This window comes from Chionomys nivalis, chromosome 10 (assembly GCF_950005125.1).
Source record: "Chionomys nivalis chromosome 10, mChiNiv1.1, whole genome shotgun sequence".
NCBI classification, from domain to species: Eukaryota; Metazoa; Chordata; class Mammalia; order Rodentia; family Cricetidae; genus Chionomys; species Chionomys nivalis.
The window spans coordinates 80,138,319-80,162,940 of record NC_080095.1 but is presented as its reverse complement, the minus strand read 5'-3'; the positions used below and the strand labels follow the sequence as shown (position 1 = coordinate 80,162,940).

Here is a 24,622-nt window from a genome sequence, read left to right as displayed (position 1 = left end):
TAGTGGGAATGTTGACTGGTCCTTCTTTTTTTTTTTTTTTTGTAGCAGAATTTAATACAAATCGCCAAAGTCCCTTAAAAGTGCATATATTTTAGGGTAGCCACCACACTTCTAGGAATTTTTCTTCGCGTGATTTCCCTTATCGCGCACCGCCACGTGGCAATTAGCATGCTCATCACTACACAGTCACCTCTGCCCTTGAAATGCACCAAAATGTCCTGTGGCCACAGGTGAGTTGATTAAAATAGTCTGCAACACCCGTGCCTACCTCTCCACACAGCCACTGGAGGTAACTGTGACTGGGTGTTCTTGAGAGATAATAACTGATACGGGGAAAGGTTCATGGTATAAGTGCCAGTCAACAGGTCATCATACAGCTCCAGAGACACACGAATACATAGGCCCTTCTTCTGTGGTGACCTCTGAAATGACAGGTGACCTGGAAGTGCCAAGGACTATACTGCAAAAACACAGGGATTCGTTTCAACTTTTGCTAAGACTGTAAGGATGAAATAGGGAACTCTGATAGAGAGACTGGAAGAATGCCATGGCTCTGCTCCTTCTTCTAGACTGGTCCTTAGAGGTGACACTTTAAAATAATAGCCGTAGGTAGGTCAGAGGAAGAAGAATTTGTTTTTCAGTATAGGCTTACTATGGAGCTCTGGCTGGCCTAGGACTTATTATATAGACCAGGCTTGTCTCAGTTACACAGAGATCATTTGGCTCACTTCTACCTCCCAACTGCTAGGATTAAAAGTGTGCAGCACCACACCCAGAAGATCGTATTTCAAGCAAATGGAAGGATGCAAAGGGCTCGGAGCAGGGAGGGGTTAGCCTGTGTGTGTGTCTACGCTAGTGGGAATACGGGTTATGCTATCCCGACTGTAGGGGCTCAGACACGATTTCCTGTATTTATAATATATGATTGCATTTTCTATAACTGACATGGATTTGTTTCAACAAAAATAAGTGATGTAAGTATGAAATTCCACCTCCATTGACAGACACCAGGGGGAGAGTTCCCCAAAGTGCTTGTTTACAGTAGCAAAGGCAAGATCTGAATAAGGACAGGCAACGGGACTCATGGTGCCCTCCACTGTCCCAACAGTCTGTCAGAGATGGTCCTTATGTTGGTCCAATGCTTTACCTGGAAGTAATGGGTTTGACCTAGCAAGAAATGCAGTTGAAGAGTGTGGTCAGTCTAGAGCTGCACAGTCACTAACGAAACTGACTCACAATAGCATGATGGCCCGGACAGAGAGGGGAGAAAGCAAAGTTACCAGACAGTACTGTGTCGACTTGGACTCCCACCATTAAACCAAGTGCACCTGTCATCTTCAATTTTAAATTCTTTTCATTATAGTTTTTAAGTGTGTGTGTGTGTGTGTGTGTGTGTGTGTGTGTGTGTGACTGCAGGTGGCTTGTTGAGGTCAGAGAATGTTGGATCTCTCAGAGCTAGAATTACAGGCTGCTCAGGGGCTCCCAACAAGGCTACCTGAGACAGAATTCAAGTCCTCAGGAGAGCTGTACACACTCAACCATCGCTCCAGTCCTTATTTTGTTTCTTTATGATGAAAACAGAATATTTTTTTTAGTTTTTTGAACTGTTGGGTAAGCGATGTCAATAGCCTCCATGCTGGGCTGTAGCACACCAGTACTACTGGTAACTTAGCACCGTCCACTGCTCTCTGCCCTGCTTTCCCAAGCCTGTCTGCAGCTCAGCTGGGCTCCTCGCCCCTTTACATGGAGCTTTCTGATGCTTACCCTGTCCGAAGCATTACACATACAATGACGATGTGAACATTACAACAGTCTATACAATGTGGCCTTTATGTTTCAATTTGAACAAAGAAGATAAAATTAGCATGAAGTAACCATCCCTTGCACATGGGTTCCAGTAACACAAATCCACACATAGAGACGGACCTGCTAGACTTGATCATACAAAAGGAACATTCCAGCACCAGCACAATTTTCTAGGCAGTAGTTGGGGTGGGGGAGCCAACAGAACACCTGCTTTCTATTGGTTCTGAGGAAGCAACTCACTGAGTCACCAAATATCGTCCCGATGAAACAAATACGTGGGCTTCGATCTATTTTCTGACACGAGATTAAGAAATGATCACAGGGAAGTTCTTATATGAAACCACACACTAAAGCTTCTTGATTCTTTCCACTTAGATCACTTTGACTGGATCTCCAGCACGGGTTGTTTCTCAGGGCATCAGAAAGCAGTGTGACTAGAATGCGAGATAGCTCCCATGAGTCCATTTCTCTCGCGTAGCTCATGGGAGACACAGGAGGACCGTTTCTCTGCAGATACTGTGAGGAGGGAAGGGAGAGGCTTTGACTTCGGCTATGCTAAATCTTTAAGACCCAGAGCTCCATAAAATCAAAATTAAGTGTGTGTGAGGTTTTGATAACTTATACCTTTGGGGATATAGAAAAAGAAGGATCATTGCTTCGAAGGAAGACCAGGGAGGGAGAAGTAATTTTCCTCATAATCTGACTTTAGTTTGGCTCTGCCTAGGGTACTTTTTGCATGTGTCTATCTCTGAAACTGTATTAGACACTACCTTTTAATGAAAAGCAGAATAGGTTCCACATCAAAAGGAATTTTCTGTACGGAGATACTCGTTAAAACTGAAAGCTTGCACAACAATTCCTTAAATGTTTTAGTCTATTGTTCTTTTAGATGAACTGATTGTTTAAAAACGAATGCTTCTGATGCTATTTTAAGTTTATAGTTTAAAGCAGTGGCAGTGTATAAGGCAGATATGTCTGCTTGATCCCTACAAACAAAGGAACTATTCTTACACCAAGCTTATTGTGTGATTTCTTTAAACACTATAATAAAATAAATAATGCCCCCCCCCAAGATATCTGGGTCCTATGTTCATGGATCTGTGCATGCTAAAAGGGACTTCAAGATGTGTGACTCCTGTGGACATGATTGTGCATGCTAAAAGGGACTTCAAGATATGTGACTCCTGTGTACATGAATTGTGCTTGCTAAAAGGGACTTCAAGATATGTGACTCCTGTGGACATAGCTGCACATGTAGAGCACGCTTCACACACGCAGCCCAGGATCTTGAAATGGGAAAATATTGAAATGGCCTGATAGAAGTATGGCAGTCTTTAGAAAAGGGAAGTGGGAGAGTTACAAGACAGTTATAAGGTTCTGGTGGGAATGATACAGGGAAGGGGCCACAAGCAGAGAAATACAGCCACAAGCTTCTATTTCAGGCTGGAGCAAGCAGAGAAGTAAGAAATGAATGTGACCATTCACACAAGTACCCTCTCCTCAGACTTACAGGTTTATAGGAGGAGGCTGCTAGTCATTTCCCAGCCACCCAGAACCAATAATCACCCAGAACTAAATTAATTACAACACTGTTTAGCCAATAGATCAATTGTATTTATTACTAGCTCTTACACCTTGAATTAACCCATTTCTATTAATCTATATATTGCCAGAGGCTGTGGCCTACTGGAAAGGTTCCATTGGGCATCTGTCTCCTTTGGCAGCTACATGGCGTCTCTTTGACTCTGCCTACTCTCTCTCTGTGTATGTCTTCCAGCCTGGCTATATTCTGCCCTGCCATATGTCAAAGCAGCTTTATTCATTAACCAATAAGAGCAACATATATACAGAAGGACCTTCCACATCATGGGTTCAACCTGAAAACCTCAAGTGTGTTCAGCTTTTCATGGTTTTGAGTCTAAACTCTCTGAAATGGGTTTATCGTGGATCATCTGCCTCACTGTGGACTCTGCATTGGTTCTCAGGCTTCTAAATAGGGACGATAACAGAAAGTACATGAAGCTGACCGGAGGGGCACACCTGGCAGTGATGTAAGACATCTTAGCCGAGAGCAAAGGAAGATCCAGCAGCTGCTGCAGGGCAGCGGGTTCGCTGCACAGTGAAGGGTGCTGCCCACAGCTTATGCTGACAGACTGCAGCCTTTCCCCTCTCAGTAGGACAGCAAGGAAATGGCCCCTTCCCTCCGGCCAGTGCCTGGGTCTCCATAAATAGCGTGTGTCTTCAAGACAGCCTCCAAGGTCATAACTTCTTACTGATTTTAGAGAATCTATGAGCAAGAAACATGAATTCCATATATAAGTCTTTTACTTCAGAGTTCTCTTTAAAATGAGATAGCATATAAACAAGTGGTTATTCTGGTAGGTCACTTTTATGTACATTTAAGCAAAATGCCTCATGGTTGTCCTATCTCTTCACTTTTGCCAATTGGATATCAGGAGAATATTTTCCATTAATATTGCAAGGAGAAAGCCTTTCTCAAAACCACACAGAATGTATAGCCAGTTACTGCCTACCATAAATGGTTGTCAAGACAAGGTGTTCTGGAGTTTAGCTAGCTAGTACCGACAAGCCCATGGCAGGGCGTGCGGACACTTATGAGGGGGCAGAGTCGGTGCTGTCTCACACTTCCAGGCCTGCACTGAGGACAGCGGAGAGAAGAACCGGTTTGCTCCCACTGCCAACCACATCTGCAGAGACAACATCTAGACACATAAGTTGGGACCTTTTAACTGAAATCCATACCACTCAGAAATGAAGCATTGGTAGTGGGAACTGATTAAGTTGAAAGTTTTGCTGTCAGTAAGTCTTTCTAACCTAACTCGGTGGGTGCCCCCATCCCCCCATGCGGTGGCATTTAAATGTCTCTTGCTGTGCTTGCAGCTAGCTGTCCTCAACCCAGTAGGAGTTATGTTGTAAAGCAGTATTCTCACTGTGGATGCTCTTGCATCCTGGGGCCTTTTCACAATGTTGGGAGCCATTACAGAATGTTGCCAACATCAGAGCAATGACACTGTGAAGTACCCTGCTGTGCCCAGGACAGCCCGGCACAGCAAGGAAGGACACATTCAGAATGGTGATAGCACTCAGGTTGCTAGACAACACTGGATGAGGGCAGCATAAGAATTAGGATATGAGACTTGGTGTGTGAGAAAGCAAGGGCTCTTGTTCCTACAAAATATTCTGCTGGCTCCCTAGCTGCAATTTTGAAATGTTGTTACCAAAGAGGAAGAAAAGTGTGTTCCTGCTGGATGGAAGACACACATGTGAACCCTTAGGGGCTCTCTCACTGAGGAAGGCTCAAGAGTACAACCCCTCTGTCCACGAGACAGAGATGTAGATGCCTCATCTTCTTGGTCTGCTTCTGAAAGGAGCACCCACTAGGAATTCTATTTGCTCTGCACAGAAGAATTCTCTGATTGGGATTCTGTATGTTTCAGGAAGTAATTAATTTACAGTGGAAAGTTCCGCATCCCTTTCTGCTGAAGACTTGGGGCACACAGGTGAGGCTTGCCTAGGAATCCTCAGGATTCAATGTGCAAGCTCCTGTTGGGTGCACAGCAAGATACACAGATTCTTAAGGATGTGTCCCAGCTACTGAATCAGCCTGCATTGCAACAGCTTCCTGTTATGATACGGTGAGAGTTAGCCCTTAGCAGCAGGTGAGAGAATATGCCATGCAAACAGAGTTTGAGCATGCAGTTTATTGAGATAAAGTGAATGGGAAGGGAAGGGAGAGTGGGGGGGGGGAGAAAGAAGAGAGAAGGAGGGAGAGAAAGGGAGATAGAAGAAGGGAAGGAGAGAGAGGGAGGTAGAGACCTGTTTGCCTCTTCAGAACTGTCAGAAGAGACCTTTGCACCTGTATACAGACTAGGACCCTGGGTTGGCCAGGGTACAGCCTGGGTGCAGTCTGCCAGATGACAGGGTAGGCCAGGATAATGCCTGAATCCCAAGAGTTCCTGCATGAGATAGATCAAGAAGCATTGCCGACCCTCCTCATTCCTAGCCATGTAGACCTCTTATTTATGTGGACTTTTGTGAGAGCCACCATGTTGTATTAGGAAAGCTGGTTTACCTTTTGGGTATTAGAATTTTTATTTGCAAAGGCAAACGAGAGAGAGAGACAGAGACAGAGACAGAGAGACAGAGACAGAGAGAGGATGGGAGGAGTACTAAGACTTTTCCTAGCTCTGTGGGACTTGGGGTTTCTTCCTGGGTTAACCTATAATTATTGGGACTGCCCTGGTGACTAATAACGTGAGAGGCAAAGAGTCTCTGGCCAATAGATATATTAATTAACACACACTAACCACATATGCCAGCTAATCTATGTTAATTAACAATCACCTAATTCTTTTGCAATTCCACCTCCAAATGGGAAGGAATCTGCTTCCAATGATGGGTACCCGTCCCTTAGGACCTGAAGCTATACTCTTCATGTGAGCATTCATTCTCAGCCTAGTTGCATGGACATTGTTTATAAATTAGCCACCAAGCAGGAATCTAGTCTGCAGAGAGCCTGGAAGTAAGATCAGCTGGAAACAAAAGGACTGGCCACAAAGGGCTGGGCATTAAGGGAGCTCAAAACAGCCCGAGTTCTGAGCTCTGAGGAGGGACCTGCAAGTCCATGTCTTCCTCTGGAGAGCGAATTGCAGAGATGGCCTCACTGTGGAGAAATTCGTGAGATTCACAGCCCCGAGGTCCCCAGAAGACATCACTTCCCTTTACCTCCCCATCTCCCAGCTCCCACATTCTTTGTGTCCTTTATTTTGGGGATGCTCCCTGAGTCTTGGGGATGTTTAAGTGCAGTTTGCTAATTCAAGGGAAATCAAGAGTCTATTATGCAAACATTCCAACACTTTTGTTTTAACTGAGAATTTCCTAGGTCTCTCTAAATGTCCTTTTTGCAGTTAAGGTCTTTTTATTGGTCCACACAGAGGAATTTTGTGATTCTCTTTGTGCCGAGACATGTATCAGTTTCTAGATGAACGTAGGAAAGAGCAAGCTGCCTTTCAGTGCCCTGTGGGTTATCCTTAACTCACACTTTATTTGAATCAGGGAGAGAAACCTGAAACTTGGCACATAGCTGAATCATTCTAAAATGTTTATAATACACTTCTATGTTTTAAAAAGAGTGTTTCAGTTAAACGTCAGCTTATATTTTAACCTTAATGCCATTAAACAGAGGGATAATTATTCAATAGATTCAAGAATAAGCTGAGTGGGATCCAGTGTAAAATCCTTGAGGAAAACTGTATTGTCCTGAGTTAGGCATGTATTTAAATCGGTGTCTCAGATATCATTGAGTCCCACCACAAAAAAGCGTGCTGAAATAAAGAAGAACCCCCATTCAAGGTTTTGCTTTTTCTGGTTCTGCTACCCACAGTCAACCGAGGTATCAAGACACTACAGAGAAAACAACAGGATTATAAACTGACCTCATTGTCTAATAATCGAATCATTTCCAATACTGGAGTTGAAATTTGTGTGTAAATCAAGCACGGGATTACTATCTGGTGCAGTGTGTATAAAAGGACAGTATTTTAACGGCTTTGTGACTTGTCCCCATGTAATGGGCTTCCCTTGGACTCCATGAGGTGATAATATCCTGATGGATGTCTGAAACAAGCAAACCCCTTTTTTCATACACAAGCACTTTAGTTGCTGGGTGACAAAATTACCCTGCAAATAGCTGTGTTAATTTTAAATGCATAAAACTCCTTGAAGTTGTATAAATGGCAATTTGGGCATAAATGTCTAACCGACTTCAGGATGGCCATTTTCCTTCTGGGAGTCGGGCCAATTTGTATGGTGATTTGCATCAAGCAGACACTGTTAAGACCCTGCCTTAGAACCATATGTGTGACTGTGAGCGATGCATTTCCTGACTTCCGACAGGAGGCAAACATCTGGAGAAGGCAAGGCTGCAGCATGCTCTCCCACAGGTCCTTGCTGGAGCCTCCCAGCCACCACAAACTCACTCCTAAGGTATAATCTCTTTTCTTGGTCCATAGGGACCAGAAGAAGGGGAGGAAGCATTACCAATCCTCCTTGGCTGTTCTCTGAAACAGCAGCATTACTGCAACCTGGGAGAACGCACAGAACAACTCTTTCTACAGAAATGATGGAAATGGAGACGTTTCCATTCCAACTGCACCATTCCTTAAAATCTGAACCACTTGTGTTGGTTTCTAGTGGCTACTACAGTGAATGACTGCATGTACTAGTTTAGGACAATACAAATGCTACCTTAACAGAATGAGTGCAGTGGCTCTCAGCCTTCCCAGTGTAAGCCGCTTTAATACAGCTCCTCACATGATGACCCATAACTATATTATTTTCACTGCTATTTCATAACTATAACTTTGCTGTTATAAACTGAATATCTGATACATGAACAAAGGGGTCATGGCCCACAGGTTGCTAGCTCTGAAATGAAGGCATCGAGAAGGCTGCGATACTTCCAGAAACACTAGGGGAGCTACTTTCTTGTCTTTTCTAGCTTCTTCGACCCTTTTGAATTCTTTGGCATTACATCTTCAACAGCATCAACAAAGTGTCTTCTAACTTCCTGCTCTCCTCTCCTCTCTCTCCCCTCTAACTCTCCAACCTTCTTCTTGAAAAAATATATATATGTCTGTGTGTATGTGTGTATATACATATCTATCTCTACCATCTATCTATCTATCTATGTCTGTCTATCTATATCTACCTATCATCTGTGTCTGTCTGTCTGTCTGTCTGTCTGTCTGTCTGTCTATCTATCTATCACCTATCTATCTATCTATCATCTATCTATCTATCTATCTATCTATCTATCTATCTATCTATCATCTATCATCTATCTATCTCCATCTATCTAGATATCTACCTATTCCTATTGACATCTTTGTTCTGTTTTGAGACAGGGTTTTTTTGTTTTGTTTTGTTTTTGTTTTTTAATGTAGCCCTGGCTAGCCTAGAACTCAGTCTGTAGACTAGGCTAGTCTCAAACTCACAGAGATCTGCCTGCCTCTGCCTCCTGACTGCTGGGATTACAGGCCTGAGCCACCACCACGCAGCTATCAGCTTTTGTTGAAGAGGAAAAGAATAAGTTGTAACTTCCAGGATTTCCATCAATGGCTTCTTGGCCATATCACTGCCCAGTGCACCTTGCAGGAGGGAAATGTAGAAACGTCTGTCCATTTCAACAAACTTGAGGAATAAAGAGGAAGTTTATAAAAAGGGAATAATTAAAGTTACCGCAGGGGGATGTACATGAGATTAAAAAAATAAGCATCAGGTGGAATGGAAGAAAGAGGAAAGCCTTGTGCAGGATAGCTAGCAACTCTGCTCTTCATCAGCATGTCGACTCAGACACCCCTTGTCCCTGAATACAATGCCACGGTAACTCTTTGGCCTTGGTCTCCTCATCGCTAAGTGTGTAAGTTTTTCATGAACTGTGTTTCTGCTGTTTTGTACCATTATTTGGAAGTCACTTACAATCGAGAGCATCGAGATGATGAAGGTCAGTCGTGTGAGTCAGACAGAAACAGGAGGGGATACAGCTCATACAGGGAAGAGCTGCAGCATGTGTGAACACGCAGAGAGCTGAAACTGGAGCCAAGACTTATCCAGACAGAAGAGTGGCTGATGAGAAAGGACAGTGAGTGGAGACTCAAGAGCTGGCAGGGCTGAGGAGAGTGGGGGAACTTTTGTATAAGGCAGAGAGAACAAATTAAGGGCAAAAAGGACCACGCTTTCCCAAGCTGGATGGCAACCTGTCCACAGGGAGATCTACAGAAGTCAGAAAGTTAAAGTCAGAAAGCTTAGAGGCTTATTTTTAACTCCAAAGAATAGAAAAACAAGGTCAGGTCTAGGAACCTCTCCTCCTATGTATTGGCCGTGTGGAAGAGATGAAGGTATAGGGAAACAGTGGGTGAGGCTACAGATTTTATTGGTGAAACTGGAAGCAAGGTCACCTGCAAAATGTAAGACAGGAATCATAACTACCACCCAGGTCCCTGGAGTGGCCAACACCTTTGGGTCAGCAGGCTTGGTGAGACGTGGTAAGCTGGAATCATTCACAGTTAAGGAAGCCAATGAAGTGAGTGTGTGAACTGAGACCAGAAAGATTATCGCCAAGTAGACTATGCTGTGATATACAGTAAGACATGTGATAGCACACATCACATCACATCACAGAGTGTGCTAGCCAAACCTCGGGGTGTGGTCCACTGAGCAATTTCACTGTCATGCGTGACCGCCAACATAACACACTAGTGGTTGGGGATGTCACTTTTCAGTTTGAAGTTGCTCAGATCAAATTCAAATGACTTTACCTCCCACAAAGGCTACGTCCACCAAGCGATCGTGTGAGGCTACAGGGACCCGCTTCCCTCATGCAGACAGAAAGAAGAACGTGCATGAAAACATCATTCATACGTGGTGGTTATTTTATTATCACATATCATTGTTTACACTTTCTTTGGCATTTAAGGACATTATAAATCATACTTTACACAACAATCTATGCATAGCATATGTCAGCAATAATGGTCTGAAGAGTAGCGGGAAGCCATGTAAACCTAAAATCTATTCACACTGAAACCAGATAGCTTGTGCATAGTAACAACTGCAAGGCTAATACAATGGCATACTGGCAAGTGTTCGGGTGTGTAGGTACTCCAGTCACACGTCCACACAGCCTTAGGTGTGCATTTCACTGAGACATTAATCCCTCAGTCCAGCTTTGCTTTAAACACTCCTTCTGTTTGGCATTTAGCAATACAGAGAAATGCACATTCTGTTTAATGGGATTTTATTATTCTCAGATGTTTGAGTTATTTTAAATGGGTAAACATACACAATATTGCTTTGAAAACTTTCAGTTTTATAAGTGTGTAATTAAATGCACCATGCTTACAATGTCCAAAGTATTGTTTAACTGACCATTTGTTAACATGTTGAAGAGACTGACAAAATGGTTTCTATGACAACTTTTAATAAAAAGTTTAAACATGAAAATGGAACATTAATCTAGGCCATTGGTCTACATCCTTAGTGATATCCCATGCTCGAAGCAAATTGTGAAATGTTTTAGATGGTTGTTTGTCAATGCTTAATCCTAAGATTCAGAAATTTGAGTGAAAATGCATAGAATTGAGAGATTACTTTTTGCCTGAAGCCATGTTTACATGCATTAATTTTCTAAAAGAAAAATAAGAGCTCCTGTATTTTAGTGGTTCTCAACCTTTCTAATTCTGTGACCTAATTCAGTTCCTCATGTTGTGGTGACCTCCCCAACCATAAATTTATTTATTTTAATCCATAAATTTATTTTCCTTGCTGCTTCATAACTGTAATCTTGCTCCTGTTATGAATCATAATGTGAGTATCTGTGTTTTCTGATGGCCTTTGGCGATGCCCGTGAAAGAGTTGTCTGACCGCAGAGAGGTCGAAGCCCTGGAGACTGAGAACCACAGCTGGATTTTAATAGCACACCTAAATTTGGGAAATCATCATACTTTTATACAATACGTGAAAAACAGGTCCATGTCCTTATATATTATATCTAGGTAAATGACAGAAACAAGGACAGACATTAGCATTTTTCTTTTCTTTAACCCAACTGACCACAGGATATTTGGCAGCGGGATGAATTTGTCATATCGGGAGCAAAGGTTACATCATATAAACAATGTACGGAAGTGAGCAAATTATCTTTATCTTAACACCAGCTCAGAAGCCTCAATTCATTATTTGATGTCTTAACACGATACACTGAAAAATATGCGTATGAGGTAAGGACTAGTCTTCAATGAAAACTGAAAATATTTTACAGAATATTTGTTCGTTACATTTATACAATGCACCATTTCATTTCATTCATTAAAATACCTTGCACCAAACACGGCATCTTCAATCTTAACACTCCTCAAATATGAGAAAAACTAATACCTTTCACTAGTATAAGAAGTGAAATTTATAAAGTCAATATAACAAAAAGGACTGCAGACCCAACATAGCTTTTAAAGACAACTTATACGTCATGAAATGAGTGCTTTACTTAATTGAACGAAGGAGCTAGACAAACTCTGCTTCCCTTTGGGGCAGCCTAGGGAGTGCGGCTGTCATGAGCATTTTACATGGTGACATTCTCTTACCATTACAGAGGTTTCTGTGAAAGCCAACGGTGGCATTCTCAGAATGCCACGCCTCGGCAAACACTGTTAACATGTAAGTGCTACTGTCTCAACATTTACATAATAATTAAATAAGTTTGGTAACATGTTATTTTCAAATCTTGCAACATAAGGCACAGAGAAACATCAAAAGTCCAGAAGCAAGTATATTACATAATAAATAGTCACCTCTCAGTCATCATTGCCCTTTATCTGAAGAAAGGGCACAAGTAGTGCAGCAAACACATGCCTGAATTAATAAAAAAGGATGGGCTTTAAGAAATGCCGGTAATATTTGTGTGCAGAAAGAATAGTAATTCAAAAAAAGATAAAGATATTTTGTATAAAATACACACCCTATTGTGTTACAGGTAGACAGAAAAATATGTGAGGCACTTATATTAACAGTGTAGAAGGAAAACATTGAGATTTTTCTTTTGATAAAAGCACCAAACCATTTATTTTAACATCCAAGACAAAAACAGAGGTTAAAAATATAGGAAATCGATCAGTCTTGTAACTCAGTATTTGGTATACTAACAAGAATCCTGAAGTCCAAAGCTCAAAGTACCCGCTGTTTTTCTGGCTGAAGTCATTGAGCAGAGAAGTTCAACTTTCCAGAACCCTAAAGTTCTCCGCAGTGAGCATTGTGCACCCTGAGGTGTTAAAGCTTTGTAAATGCATGGGGTCTCTTCCTAGACTCCCAAGGACCTTCCCATTTTATAGGTGACTGATAACGTTTTTTAAACTCCTTTTCTAAACACAGAGATTAAAATCTGCTTTGGAAGTGCTGAAGCCCAATGTGGACTGTGTCAGTATCTTCTTCCTGGGCTTGAAGCTATAGGAATCCACCTGGGGTGACATCAGGGAAAGACCTGGAGTCTGCTGGGTGATGAAGATGAGGCGCGGGCTGGGAGTGACCGATGCTGTTTAATTCGGACGGGTAGGTTTCATTTAACACTCCCTGATTCTGAAACTGAGAACAAAAACAGCAGAGCCACTTGTTACAAGCCTCTAAACACCTCAAAAACATATTCTAGACCCTTCCATCTGTGTGTCGTTACACTTACAGCCCTCTACTGACGCTCGGGGCCCAACCCTTCACCATTCAAGTCATACAGAGAAATGCTCACACACACTGAGAAAATCAGGATTCCCCCTTAATCCTATGAGATAAGTTAAAGACAGCACAGAGACTGTAACAATGGTTCACTTCGTCTGTCTTGGGACCTGAATGGAATCCCATGACAGGGTACCAGAGGGTTATTCTGTCCTGCCATCACTCCAATCAGGCACCCGGAGTCAGCGAGCTGATGATATCCAGAATTTCTCCACTGCATTTCAGAGACCAGGACTCTTGCTCAGTTCTGGGTTTCAAAATGTTTCTTGCTGTTCCTATACTGTTACACTATGGGAATGATCTTAATAAATTCATTTGTAATACATGTTTAATTAGTTTTTCTGCAAGTTACAGAATGGAAAATGCTTGCTTGCTGTGTTGGCTGGTTTTGCATCAACTTGATACAAGTTAGACTCATCAGAAAGGAGGAAACCTCAATTGAGAAAATGACCCCAAAAGATGGGACAGTAGGCCAGCCAGAGCTAAGAATTAGATGTGATTAAGAAGAGAAGTTGACTCTTCTGGGAAGTGCTTCCTGAGAGCACAGAGAAGCTGTGTTCCAGAGGCAGCCAAGGGTGCACCTTGTGCTGACCGCCAAACCTGGTAATGTAAGAGTCACCTAGGCGGCTCTGGGTTTGAAGGCATGAAGGGTTCATGGGAAGCAGCAGAGGCTTGACACCATGAAGAGTTCACGAGAGGCTACTGCTGACAGTGCAGCCCAGATGCATCAGAAGACCCCAGCATTGTGGAGATGCCAGTAGCATGGGATGGCTTCCAAGGACAGCAGCAGCTATGGAGAGGAACTTGCTGGATCTTAGGGGAAAAACTGTTACGCTGCCAAGGATGGAGCCGGAGAAGTGATCGGGCCCTAGACATTGGGCACTGCGCTATTTATAGAGCTGGAGTTTGGTTTTGCTTTGATGTTGCTGTGACTGTGCCCTGGCATTTCTCTCTTGAGGTCAGAAGGTATTTAATTTTATTTTGATTTTTATAGGACCCCACAGCTTAATGACTTTGAACTTTTAAAAGAGATTTTAGATTTTTAAAAGATACTGGATATTTTAAAGAAACTGAACTTTTAATGTGTTCAAATTTGTAAAGATCATGGGGCTTTTAAAGTCATTTATGTTTTACATTATGATGTTGATATTAACATGGCATATTGGGAATAGATGAGAAAGGTTCTAATCGAAAAGTGATGTTTTCTGTATCAGGCTGACAGAGAGTTAGTTGTGCTGATGAGTGTGATGTCAACTTGACTGAGTTAAAGTTACAGTAGAGGAGAGAGCCTCGACCGAGAAGATGCCTTCATGAGATCGAGCTGTCGGAGGAAGCCCACAGGGGATTTTCTTAGTGACTGATGTCGGAGGGAGCTATAAGAAAGTAGGCTGAGCAAGCCATGGGAAGCAAGCCGGTCAGAAGCACTCCTCCATGATCTCTGCATGAGCTCCGGCCTCCAGCTTTCTGCCCTGCATGAGTTCTTGCCTCTCCTGTTTTTGATGATGAGCTGTGATATGGACCTATGTGTGAAATCAACTCTTTTCTCCTCACCTTGCTATTGTTTGTGGCATTCATCCCAGCAAGAGCAACCCTAACTACGATGCCCGCACTCTTACACCCAAACTAGTCTCCTTTTCAGAACTGCTAAAAAAGGGACAGGCAAATATGAGAGCGGGCAGTCTACAGATGTGCTAACACTCTAGAAGAAGCAATCAGGACTGAGAATCAAGTCACACTCAACAGCAAACTGGGTAAGGAACTTAATGTTAGTCAAGAGATTCTTAGAAGCTGAACCAGTACATTTTCAAACAAACTAACATTCTCTAACAGAAACTTATTAGTGTGAGCATGATATACCCTTGCGTGGCAACTGAGAGCAGCTACTAAATTATGCTAACATCAACCTATTTTTAAGAAAAGTATTCAAATTATAATGAAATTAGTTATGCGAACATAACTATAGTAAAAGCGGTTCTGAAACTACTTGCTGTGTAGAAGGTTTCTGACAATATGTGTAAATGTAACAGGCAACATGGAGACACTTAGGCCTGACAGGTCTAGGCAGCTCTAAGCACCCTTACCTTGTTTATAAATGCCTGGGAGCCTTGAACTGTGGAGCTGTACTGCATCTGGTCCCCAGGGGTGTGCTGAGTCCCAGGCTGGCACTGGTACATGGACATGGCCCCGGCATAGTATGCCTGAGGGGTGACCATGGCTGACTGTGGATTGATCCCAGGCCTTTGGTTTTCGGGAACTTGTAAACAAGTGAGAAAATCCTCTAAACTAGTCGTAGTGGGGTGCAGGGACGGTTCAAAACCCTTCCCCGGAAAGTCCAAGGGTGCACAGTCGGAATGTGGTGGTAACAGAGTCTGATCACAGGGAGCAAAGTTCTGTGCGTAAGGCACGCCGTCCACCTCAGGTTTGTAGGGGAACTCATCCACAGTCGCTGGCAAGTCTGGAAAGACATTATAATGCTTTAATTCCTGCTGAGGACAGCTGAGAGGCACAGGAGGGGCGGAGTTCCAACTTGCAAACATGCCATTGACTTGCATGTGCTTGGCTTTCTGACCCAGCTCTTGGGGGGGGAGTGCCACGGGACCCAGCCGGTGACACAGCTGATGCTGGGGTTCCATGGCCTGAGCTTGGTGCTGCTGCTGCTGCTGCTGCTCTAGATGCAGGCGCTCCTGCAGCATACAGCTTAGGTGCTGAGTTGCAGGCTGCTGCTGGCTAGCTGAATTCAGCAAGGTCGACTTGTTTAGAGAATCTTGCACATAGGTCAGGATTTCGTCTGTTATGTCGTAGTCTCTGACGTCAGCCTCACTGGAGAGGTCAGCCCTGAAGAACTCCTCACTCTGCATGCGCCGGATGTCATCAAAGTCGATCCCTAAGTTTCTCATGATGCTGTACAAGTCGTCGTTATTTTTATGATCTGGAAAGATATCCGGGGGTTCTCCAGAGAGTGTGGGGTTCATGTCCTGAGCATGTCCAATCTGCTCATGTTTAAACACAGACTCACTTCCTATTGCTGCAATGCTGTCTTGCCAGCCACCGCACTCGCTCGTAGAGTCGCTGAGAAAGTGGCTGTCTATGGGGATGGTACTTGAAGCAGGACAGAGATAGATGGACTCATCCTGTTGGATCATGGCATTCATAAGAGAGCTGGGGTGGAGGGAATCCTTACTCGGGGTTGACTGCAGAGCCCAGTCTTTTGCATCAGCGCTACTTTTGGTACGTATTGGTAAGGGATCCATCATGGGAGGGAAAGGGCTGGAGATCTCGTACAATACGGCCTCGCCGGTAGCAAACATGAAGGGCAGTGTCATGCTTCTCTTCTGCAAATGCTCTCTTCCTTCCTCATCCCTAGAAGGGAGGGCAGGAATGTCTGCAGGCATTAGTTTTATCATACATGTTTTAAGGAAAATATTTTTAAAAGGAGAAGAAAAATAAGTGAAATGTACTAGATAGCACAGGACACGGACTTTATCTCATGACTAGTGTTATGTAAATATAGCTAAAGCTACACAGGAAAAATACATAAATACTGAAAAATTACAAGTAAAATAATAGCCAGGAGACATAGAATAGAAAACAAATGAACAATAGAAAAATCAATAAATGAAGCCTGGAAGAGACTAATGAAGACAGAGGTCTGCTTGTTACATGGGTATGTGAAGAACACATCCATGTACTCTTATGGGTAATATAAACATTCACTATGCATGGGTTGATGACTACCTCTGTACAGATGTTAATTCTTCCCCCAAAGAGCTATGCTCTCAAAATCCCAACAGTTTCGCTGTTGTTACTGGGAATTTACAGTGAATTCTCAAGTGCATTTGGAAACATAAAGAATAAAGAAGAGCATAGACAATCATGGATGAGAACAAAATAGACACAAAAGCAAAGACATGCATTCACAACTCAAAACTGCTAACAAAGACAAGGTGATGTGTGACAGAGACAGACAAAGAAACTGCTAACAAAGACAGTACAACTAAGGTGCTATGGTGACAGAGATAGACAAAGAAGCTGGACCAGCAACTCTAGGAACAGGACTGTAGAGTCCTCGAGCTCCAAGACGTTGTCTCTTTAATAAATTCTATTGGTCAAAGGATTCCTACCTCTGGCTATACCTAGAAAAGTAATTCTCATGTGAGAGAAGTCATTGCAGTGCAAATACTTCACCAAACATTCCTCTCTGGAATATGTAAGAAACTCCCGGATTACTGGGTGCACACCATAGCATACTGGGTGTACACCATAGCGCACTGGGTACACAACACAGTGTACTGGGTGCACACCACAGCGTTCCCAGGTCACTGAGAGCACACCATAGCATTTTTAGGTTTTTCTTTTAAATATGTCATGGACTTTTCATCTCCTCCTAAATTGGAAGATGAGTAGGATTCTTTTAGCTTTATCTACTTTACTCTCAATGAAGTTTGTCACTTCTGTTTTTCAACATTTCTCACTTTTGCCCTGTTCTTTCTAGATATATTCTTTTAACTTTTAATTTTAGTTATAGGTTCAGTTGCCTTAGATTGTTTATAAATTTTCTGGTAAGATTCACAAAAACACAAAACCATTAGCTTACGTGAGCGGTCTCTGAGTTGCGATGATATAATCCGGCCTTCCATTTCTATATATCAAGCGTGCATTAGACTGGACCCACCGCCATCGACTGTGTTTTGCAAGAAGCCTGAACACTGTCATGCCACTTTCTCCAGTCTTAATCACTAAAAGTAGACATTTAAAACAAAGTTAAGCCCTACATCAGCATAGTACAGAAAACCCCCGCCACAAAGCCCCTCTTCAGGGCTGAAGAAATGGCTCATTGGTTAAGGGCACTTGCTGCTGTTGCAGAGAATTGAGTTTGGTCTCCAGCGACCTCACTGGCGCCCTCTTCTGGCATCTCAGTTCACCTACACCCATGTGCACATACTCCCTCACAGCAAACACACAATTAAAACATAAAGCAAAATATTTAAAAAGCCATGTTGACCTATTTCTTTAACTAGCAATGACGATAATATCTTGAAAACGTTTAAACACAGTAAGCATATTGAGAGATATAGAAACACTTCTCCAGAGCTGTGCTTTCCCATTTTAGATGAAGCTTAGCATGGACAAGGGAAAAAGGGTGATGGCAAGAGTAGGCCAGACGGTTTTGGTAAACACACACGAAGAGCTTCACTTGGGAGAAAAGTAAAAATTACAACTTTTCAGGCTCAGGGAGCAATATGTTTAGTGTTTTCTGACTTTATATTAACATATATGTATGAGTCAATGGTGCCATTAAAGATTTTCTGAGCAAAGCTTCATTGGCCAAATAGTTATTTTCATAATCATCATAACACTATGTTACTGCAATGACAGCCATGAAGGATTTAGGAAGTAAAAGGTAGAGCTGGTTAACCAACGTGACAGAATGCCACACAGGACGAATCCTAACAGTTCTGTGAGGACATTGTCATTCATAACAACTGAAACTCCCCTTGTATGAGGGCTAGGGGGGTGCATCAGCGGGTAGAGCGCTTGCCACCAAGCCTGACTATTTGAGCTTGGGCCTAGGGATCTACAAAGTGGCAGAGAATGACTCCCAAAAGGTATCCCTGCCCACCTCCTGCACACGTGCACGCACACCCACACACGCATACATACACACACACACACACGCACACATACACACACACACAGAATGACTCCTACAAGGTGTCCCTGCCCACCTCCTGCACACGTGCATGCACACACACACACACACGCACACATACACACACACGCACACATACACACACACACAGAATGACTCCTACAAGTTGTCCCTGCCCACCTCATGAGCACATGCGTGCGCGCGCGCGCGCACACACACACACACACACACACACACACACGAAACAGGAAACATTATAACAAGCTAACACGGTCTAGTACTCACTGCGGATGTGGGAATCTGCGCAGTAGAGCATGTCAGCAGCGTGGACGAACTGATAGCCCGAGCCCCTGGTACATAGCTCTACCTCTGTGTAGCCCAGGATGAGCTGCCCTCTGTTTCAGAAAAGCATCACATTGTAAGAGAACCGCCACACGTTCACGGGGTGTTCGCTATTTCTACAAACGCTGCAGCTGACTTCCAAAGTTTTCATATTAAAACACAGGAAACATCCCTTTGAATTTTAATCTTTTTATTTTCTTACTTCTGGCTATGAAGTCTCAGTGTTAGCCTGTTTTCTTCTTTTGAGTAAGGCCATTAAAATTAGGATGGCCAAACATGAACTGACAGTAGAGTTGACGATAAAATAAAACAATTCTAAAACATGCAGTACTCAGACTGAGTTCGGAGACAAGGCCTAAGTCACGTCACTGCATGCTCCCATATGAAAGGAGAAAAAAACTAAAATGCTTTGGTATAAATTCTTGTCAACTAATTAACTTTGGATACTTATTTAATTTCTAAAGCTAAAAATTAAATAATATTTTTATAAAATGTAAAATTAACCAACATCTTAAGAATAATTCTTACAAGTATGGTAAGTAATATAAAATAAGATTATTTGTCAGACTGATAAAATCACCTTATTTTAGTAGGCAACAGTGAAACAAAATGATTAATTGCTAATATAGCAGTGAATAATATCAGAACCTAAGGCAAACGTCCCACACAACAAATCAAGCACATGTTTAGTGAAATGAGAGTGAAAGGCTCCCTTACTTGGCATCACAACCAATAGGTGTGAAGTCTAGTTTGTGTTTGGTCCTGAAGATGAAGTTTTTGGTTCGAATTTCCAGGATGGATGGTGGCTGAAGCGGCGTGGCGACTGCGAACAAGGCCAGCTGAGGGGGGAGTAGTGCCCCGTCCTTCCCCTTCTTGTTCTGTCCGTGGAGGTACTTAAGCCTCCCTTGGAAATTCATGGCCTAAGGAAAGTCATTAAAAGGAACAGCGTGTCACAGTTTCATTTCCAGAGTTGCCATCCTGGCTCTTCTAGGGTTCTCGGGACTGTTCCTGGTCCCTAGCATCATGGCAGGAGAGCCCTGTCCTTTCTGTGCCCAAACCACCTGGTCATTTCCACCCTCCACGGCTGGCTCTTTGCACATCAGACACTCAAAACACATCTTCAAGGAAAGAGCGGCAGTTAAGTCACTGCATTAACTTTCAACTATGTGTGACCTATATGACATAGTGTGCCATAATCTTTCCTGAGAAAAATATACAACTTTATTAAAACAGTAAAATGAAGCTTATAAAACTATATAAGGAATGCAGGGATCCAAGATAAAGGGTGATTTTAGCAGACAAATGAAAATTTAAACATGGCTGTGATAAACTTAGCTGACCTCGGAGCCTGTGGGACTCTGACTCACACCTGATACAGCACAAAGTAGAAGAAACTCTTTGTGCACTGAAATCCCACCTAACTCTGCTACCGACAGACAGCGGTTCTAGGAAAGACACCTCAATACACAGCTCGAATGCCAGGTCAGCAAAACAACTGTAAAACATAACACTAACAAAACACACTTAAGATGCAGCCCCTCTTGGCCTGTGACTCCCCAGGGTCACCTCTTGGCTTGGGGCTGGAAGGTCCTGCTCAGGGTCTGTGCCTGCCGGGTGACTCCCCAGGGTCACCTCTTGCCACAGTACTCCTGTCAGACGGTAACTCGGGAGCCACAAATAGTGGCGCTGTATTTGCACTTATCCCAGACATAGATACATCATGCTTTTCCTGTGTGCATGGCATACAACTCCCAGATGCTAGGCATCCTACTGAAGAACGGTCGCTAATTCTTAGACTTAAACTTCTTTCAGAATACTCAAAGTACAGGAGCCATGCTACACCACTGAATTTCTACAACTTCATCTTAAATGATAGGCTTTTACGAACTGTGGAAGACTCCCAAACCCCGAAATACTAATTTGTGTGCCTGTGTGAGTGCATGTGTGGTGCTGGGTATAACCTTCCACGATTCTCCAGTTTTCTCCTTTTATCTACTGAGTTATAGGTGCAGATCACCACGCCAAGCTTTACATGGGTCCTTGGGGTCCAAATCAGGTCCCCATTCTTGCAAGGCAAACATTTTACCAACTGAGCCTTCTTGTTGGCCCTGAAATGTTAATTTCTCAAGGCTGCTTTCTTTTATCATATTAAGTCACTTCAAGAGCTGGGATTTTAAGATTTGCCACTACCAGAAAGCCAGACGAATTATCCAGCAGACACCGCAGCCGGCATATGAAACACCGCTCCAGGAAAGACGCGTTCTCTGGAGGAAGCTGGTCCGGGCTGAAGTAGACTGCCGGTGGCTGTGGGAGGCCATGAGCGTCTGTGGAAACAAAGCAGCAAGCTACTCCCATTTTCTGTAGAAACTAAGGCTTTGCATAGTTAAAACCGCGACACGTTTTAAACCGGAGCCTGCATTCAGAATTTAAAATACCATTTCAAAATTAATCCAGAAGCCCAAGCTTATTAGCAAATCTGTGCTGTGGAACTTGACATCTTTTTTGCTTGTATCTCTGAGCTGCTGCTGCCAACTGTGTCTGTATTTCTAGCTGTAGTTTTCTTGTCTTAGCAGCTTCACTGGAAACAATGCTTACGCCAGGAAAAGCCTTTTGATTCTTGCACACGCTTCTGTACGTTTCTGTGGGTACGTTTTGCTAACAACGACTGCACTGTGCAGTTGCTACCCTGTACACTCCTCCCGTCTGTCACAGTGGCGCCACGGGCAGTTTTATAAAACACAGTGCTGCTTTGGGCGTGGGCCCTAGCTCAACTGGTGAAGCGTTTACCATGCAGACATGACATTGAGTTTGATCCCTAGAACCCATGTCAAGAAAACCCAAGGATGCAGGCTTGTGCTTGCAATCCCAGGGTTGGGAGGTGCAGACAGCAGGATCCCTGCGGCTCCCATCAGCCTAGACTTCTTGGGGATCTCCGGGCCAATGAAAGGTCTTATTTAAAAAAAGTAAGATGGAGGGTGGGCAAAATGACACCCAAGGTTGGTGACCTTTGGCCTCCACACATGTACCCACCAGTGGGCACAGACACGTATAAATTCACATTGTTGACAATGCCACTCCTCTATGTATGGTGTTCTTCATGGCTCTCCTCTGCTAAACTTTCCTCAGTTCTCACAGTCCGGCTCCATCTAAGGCCAGAGACTAACACCACCTGACTCGTGCCCTGTCTTCAGCATGGAGCTCCATGCCCCCCGATTTCCACAGAATAATCCAAAGGCATCACCGCGGCCTTCTGGTAAACCTCCTTACCATCCGCTGCCTGTGTGGAGTCTGTGCACTGTGTGGGGTTTAGACCCCAGTGCAGCTGGCGCTGGAACTCGGCTCGGTCTTCTGTATGGATGAGCTCATAGACACTCTGATGGATGACATCAGACTAAGGAAAAGGAGCAAGGGGAAATAAAGCAGTGATTACAAATGATCAGCTTTAGTAAAGCGGTTCCAAAACATGTCGAGATCAGTGGTCACGGGATAGCAACGGTGAACTGAACGCAGATGATGGCCTGCGGAATCCCAGTCATTTGCAGTAGGGAAACTAGACCAGCACTGTAACTGACTGAAGGAATTAGCTGCCATCACTCCCCAACACAAACACTCTGGTTCACAATGCATCTTTCTGCTCCTTTGATGTGCCATATTAAGGACTGGTCATATTCCTTGTCCACTTCACACCAGCTGATGCCACAACAGACCAGTGGTTCTCAAGACCTCTTTGAGGTCACATATCAGATATCGACATTACAACTCATAACAGCACCAAACTAAAGATATGAAGTAGCAAGAAGACAATTTTATGGTTGGGGTCACCACACAGAGGAGCTCCTTATTAAAGGGCCACAGCACTAGGAAGCCTGAGAAGCACTGCTCTAGACCCTCTGACCCACGAATCTCCTACCGGCATCTTATTCCATCGCCTCTAACCTCAAAGCATTTCATTTGGATCTCCTTCAGTTTCATGTGTGTTTTCTTTTTTTTTTTTTCGGTTTTTCGAGACAGGGTTTTTCTGTGGTTTTGGAGCCTGACCTGGAACTAGCTCTTGTAGACCATGCTGGTCTCGAACTCACAGAGATCCACCTGCCTCTGCCTCCCAAGTGCTGGGATTAAAGGCGTGCACCACCACCGCCCGGCTCATGTGTGTTTTCTTAATAGGGACTTTCTTTCTAAAGAGACTCAGACTCCACAGCAAGAGATAAAGCCTTTATGGTACCCACCCCATCTCTCCTCCCCATGCCTCTCAGCCTTGACTGCAATGTTGAATTCTTAATCTTCATGAGAATTTGTTTTTTTTTTCTTTTCCACTGAAACTCACAGCACATAACACATTTTCTCTCCATCCTACGCAAACATATACGTGTAGGAAAGTCCCGTGTAGCCTCTTTATTTGGGATGATACCCAAAATTATCATTTTACTACTGCAGGTTAAGCACTGAAGCAGAAAGTTTGATCCTTTATCCACTATATTACCTGAATCATTTCCCACAAATATGTCACAACTTGCAGTTTTCAAAACTGAAATCTTAATCCCACGCAAAAAGAATGTACAAAGTATGCATATGAATGAGAAAAGTAAGTGGGAACATAGCTCATGTCTTAGTTATTTTTTCACTTAGGTTTGACTTTGAGACAGAATCTCACTATACAGCACGGATGTTCTGGAACTCACTAGGTAGAGCAGGCTGGGCTTGAACTCACAGAGATCCGCCTGCCTCTGCCTCCCAAGTGCTTGGATTTAAAATCATCACCACATCTGGATTTCCTTTACTTGAGCTTTTTTAACTGATATAAATCATGCTATCATTATCAAAACCTTAAGTGATCCATTATGTTTCAAACAGGCTTTCTACAGACAATACACTGTTTAAACCCCGTTTAATAGCGGCCAGGTTCCATTCCTTTGATAATATACATATATATTTTAAAAAATATTATATATTACATATATAATAAGAACTACAGTCCACCTACGTGTTAAACAGTCTGTGGTACGTAGACCAGCAACCTTGTGGGACTGGCAGAAATGCAAAGTCATGGCCACACTATGACCTACTGAAATGGAGTATCTGGGAATGGAGCCCAGAGATCCTATCAAGTGTTACAGGTGACGCCTCTGGCATTACAGTGTGAGAGCCAGATTCGTGAGAGGAGCAAGTATCCAAGTGTGCTCACTTCGGCCCGTTCCCAGATCAGATCAGGTATTCCAGTCCCTCACACACCAGCGTCTCACAATTCTACCAGCGCACAGTCCGCTGGTTTTCTACTGCTGACCACCGCACACCATCCCTTCAAGGCTGCCGACACACAGCAGACACTCCCCCTCCCCGGATGTCTTGTCTGCTGCAGACGGCTCTTCTACCTTCCCCTGTGTCCCCTCATCAACCATCTGTGCGCTCTTCATACTTCAGCTCAGCCTCAAGACAGTTTTCAGGTTAATGCTCATCCTCCAGATGCACCAGAACTAACAGTATAGGCCGCGATCTTTCACATGGGCCTTCTCATGTGTCTCATTA

At 43.5% G+C, this 24,622-nt stretch overlaps 1 protein-coding gene across 1 annotated transcript in view; it reads right to left on the bottom strand.

Moving 5' to 3' along the window:
• Positions 1–10,256: 10,256 nt before the first annotated feature.
• Positions 10,257–24,622, bottom strand: part of Ahr (aryl hydrocarbon receptor) — a 35,739-nt gene continuing 21,373 nt past the window's right edge. Inside the window, exons 5-11 of the mRNA XM_057783093.1 lie at positions 22,367–22,490; positions 21,290–21,423; positions 19,817–20,019; positions 19,043–19,152; positions 17,702–17,843; positions 15,189–16,467; positions 10,257–12,963 (exon numbers count right to left, since the gene is read on the bottom strand). Of these exons, the coding sequence (XP_057639076.1) occupies positions 12,826–12,963; positions 15,189–16,467; positions 17,702–17,843; positions 19,043–19,152; positions 19,817–20,019; positions 21,290–21,423; positions 22,367–22,490 (2,130 nt within the window). The 3' untranslated portion in view covers positions 10,257–12,825. The remainder of the gene's footprint in view (positions 12,964–15,188; positions 16,468–17,701; positions 17,844–19,042; positions 19,153–19,816; positions 20,020–21,289; positions 21,424–22,366; positions 22,491–24,622) is intronic.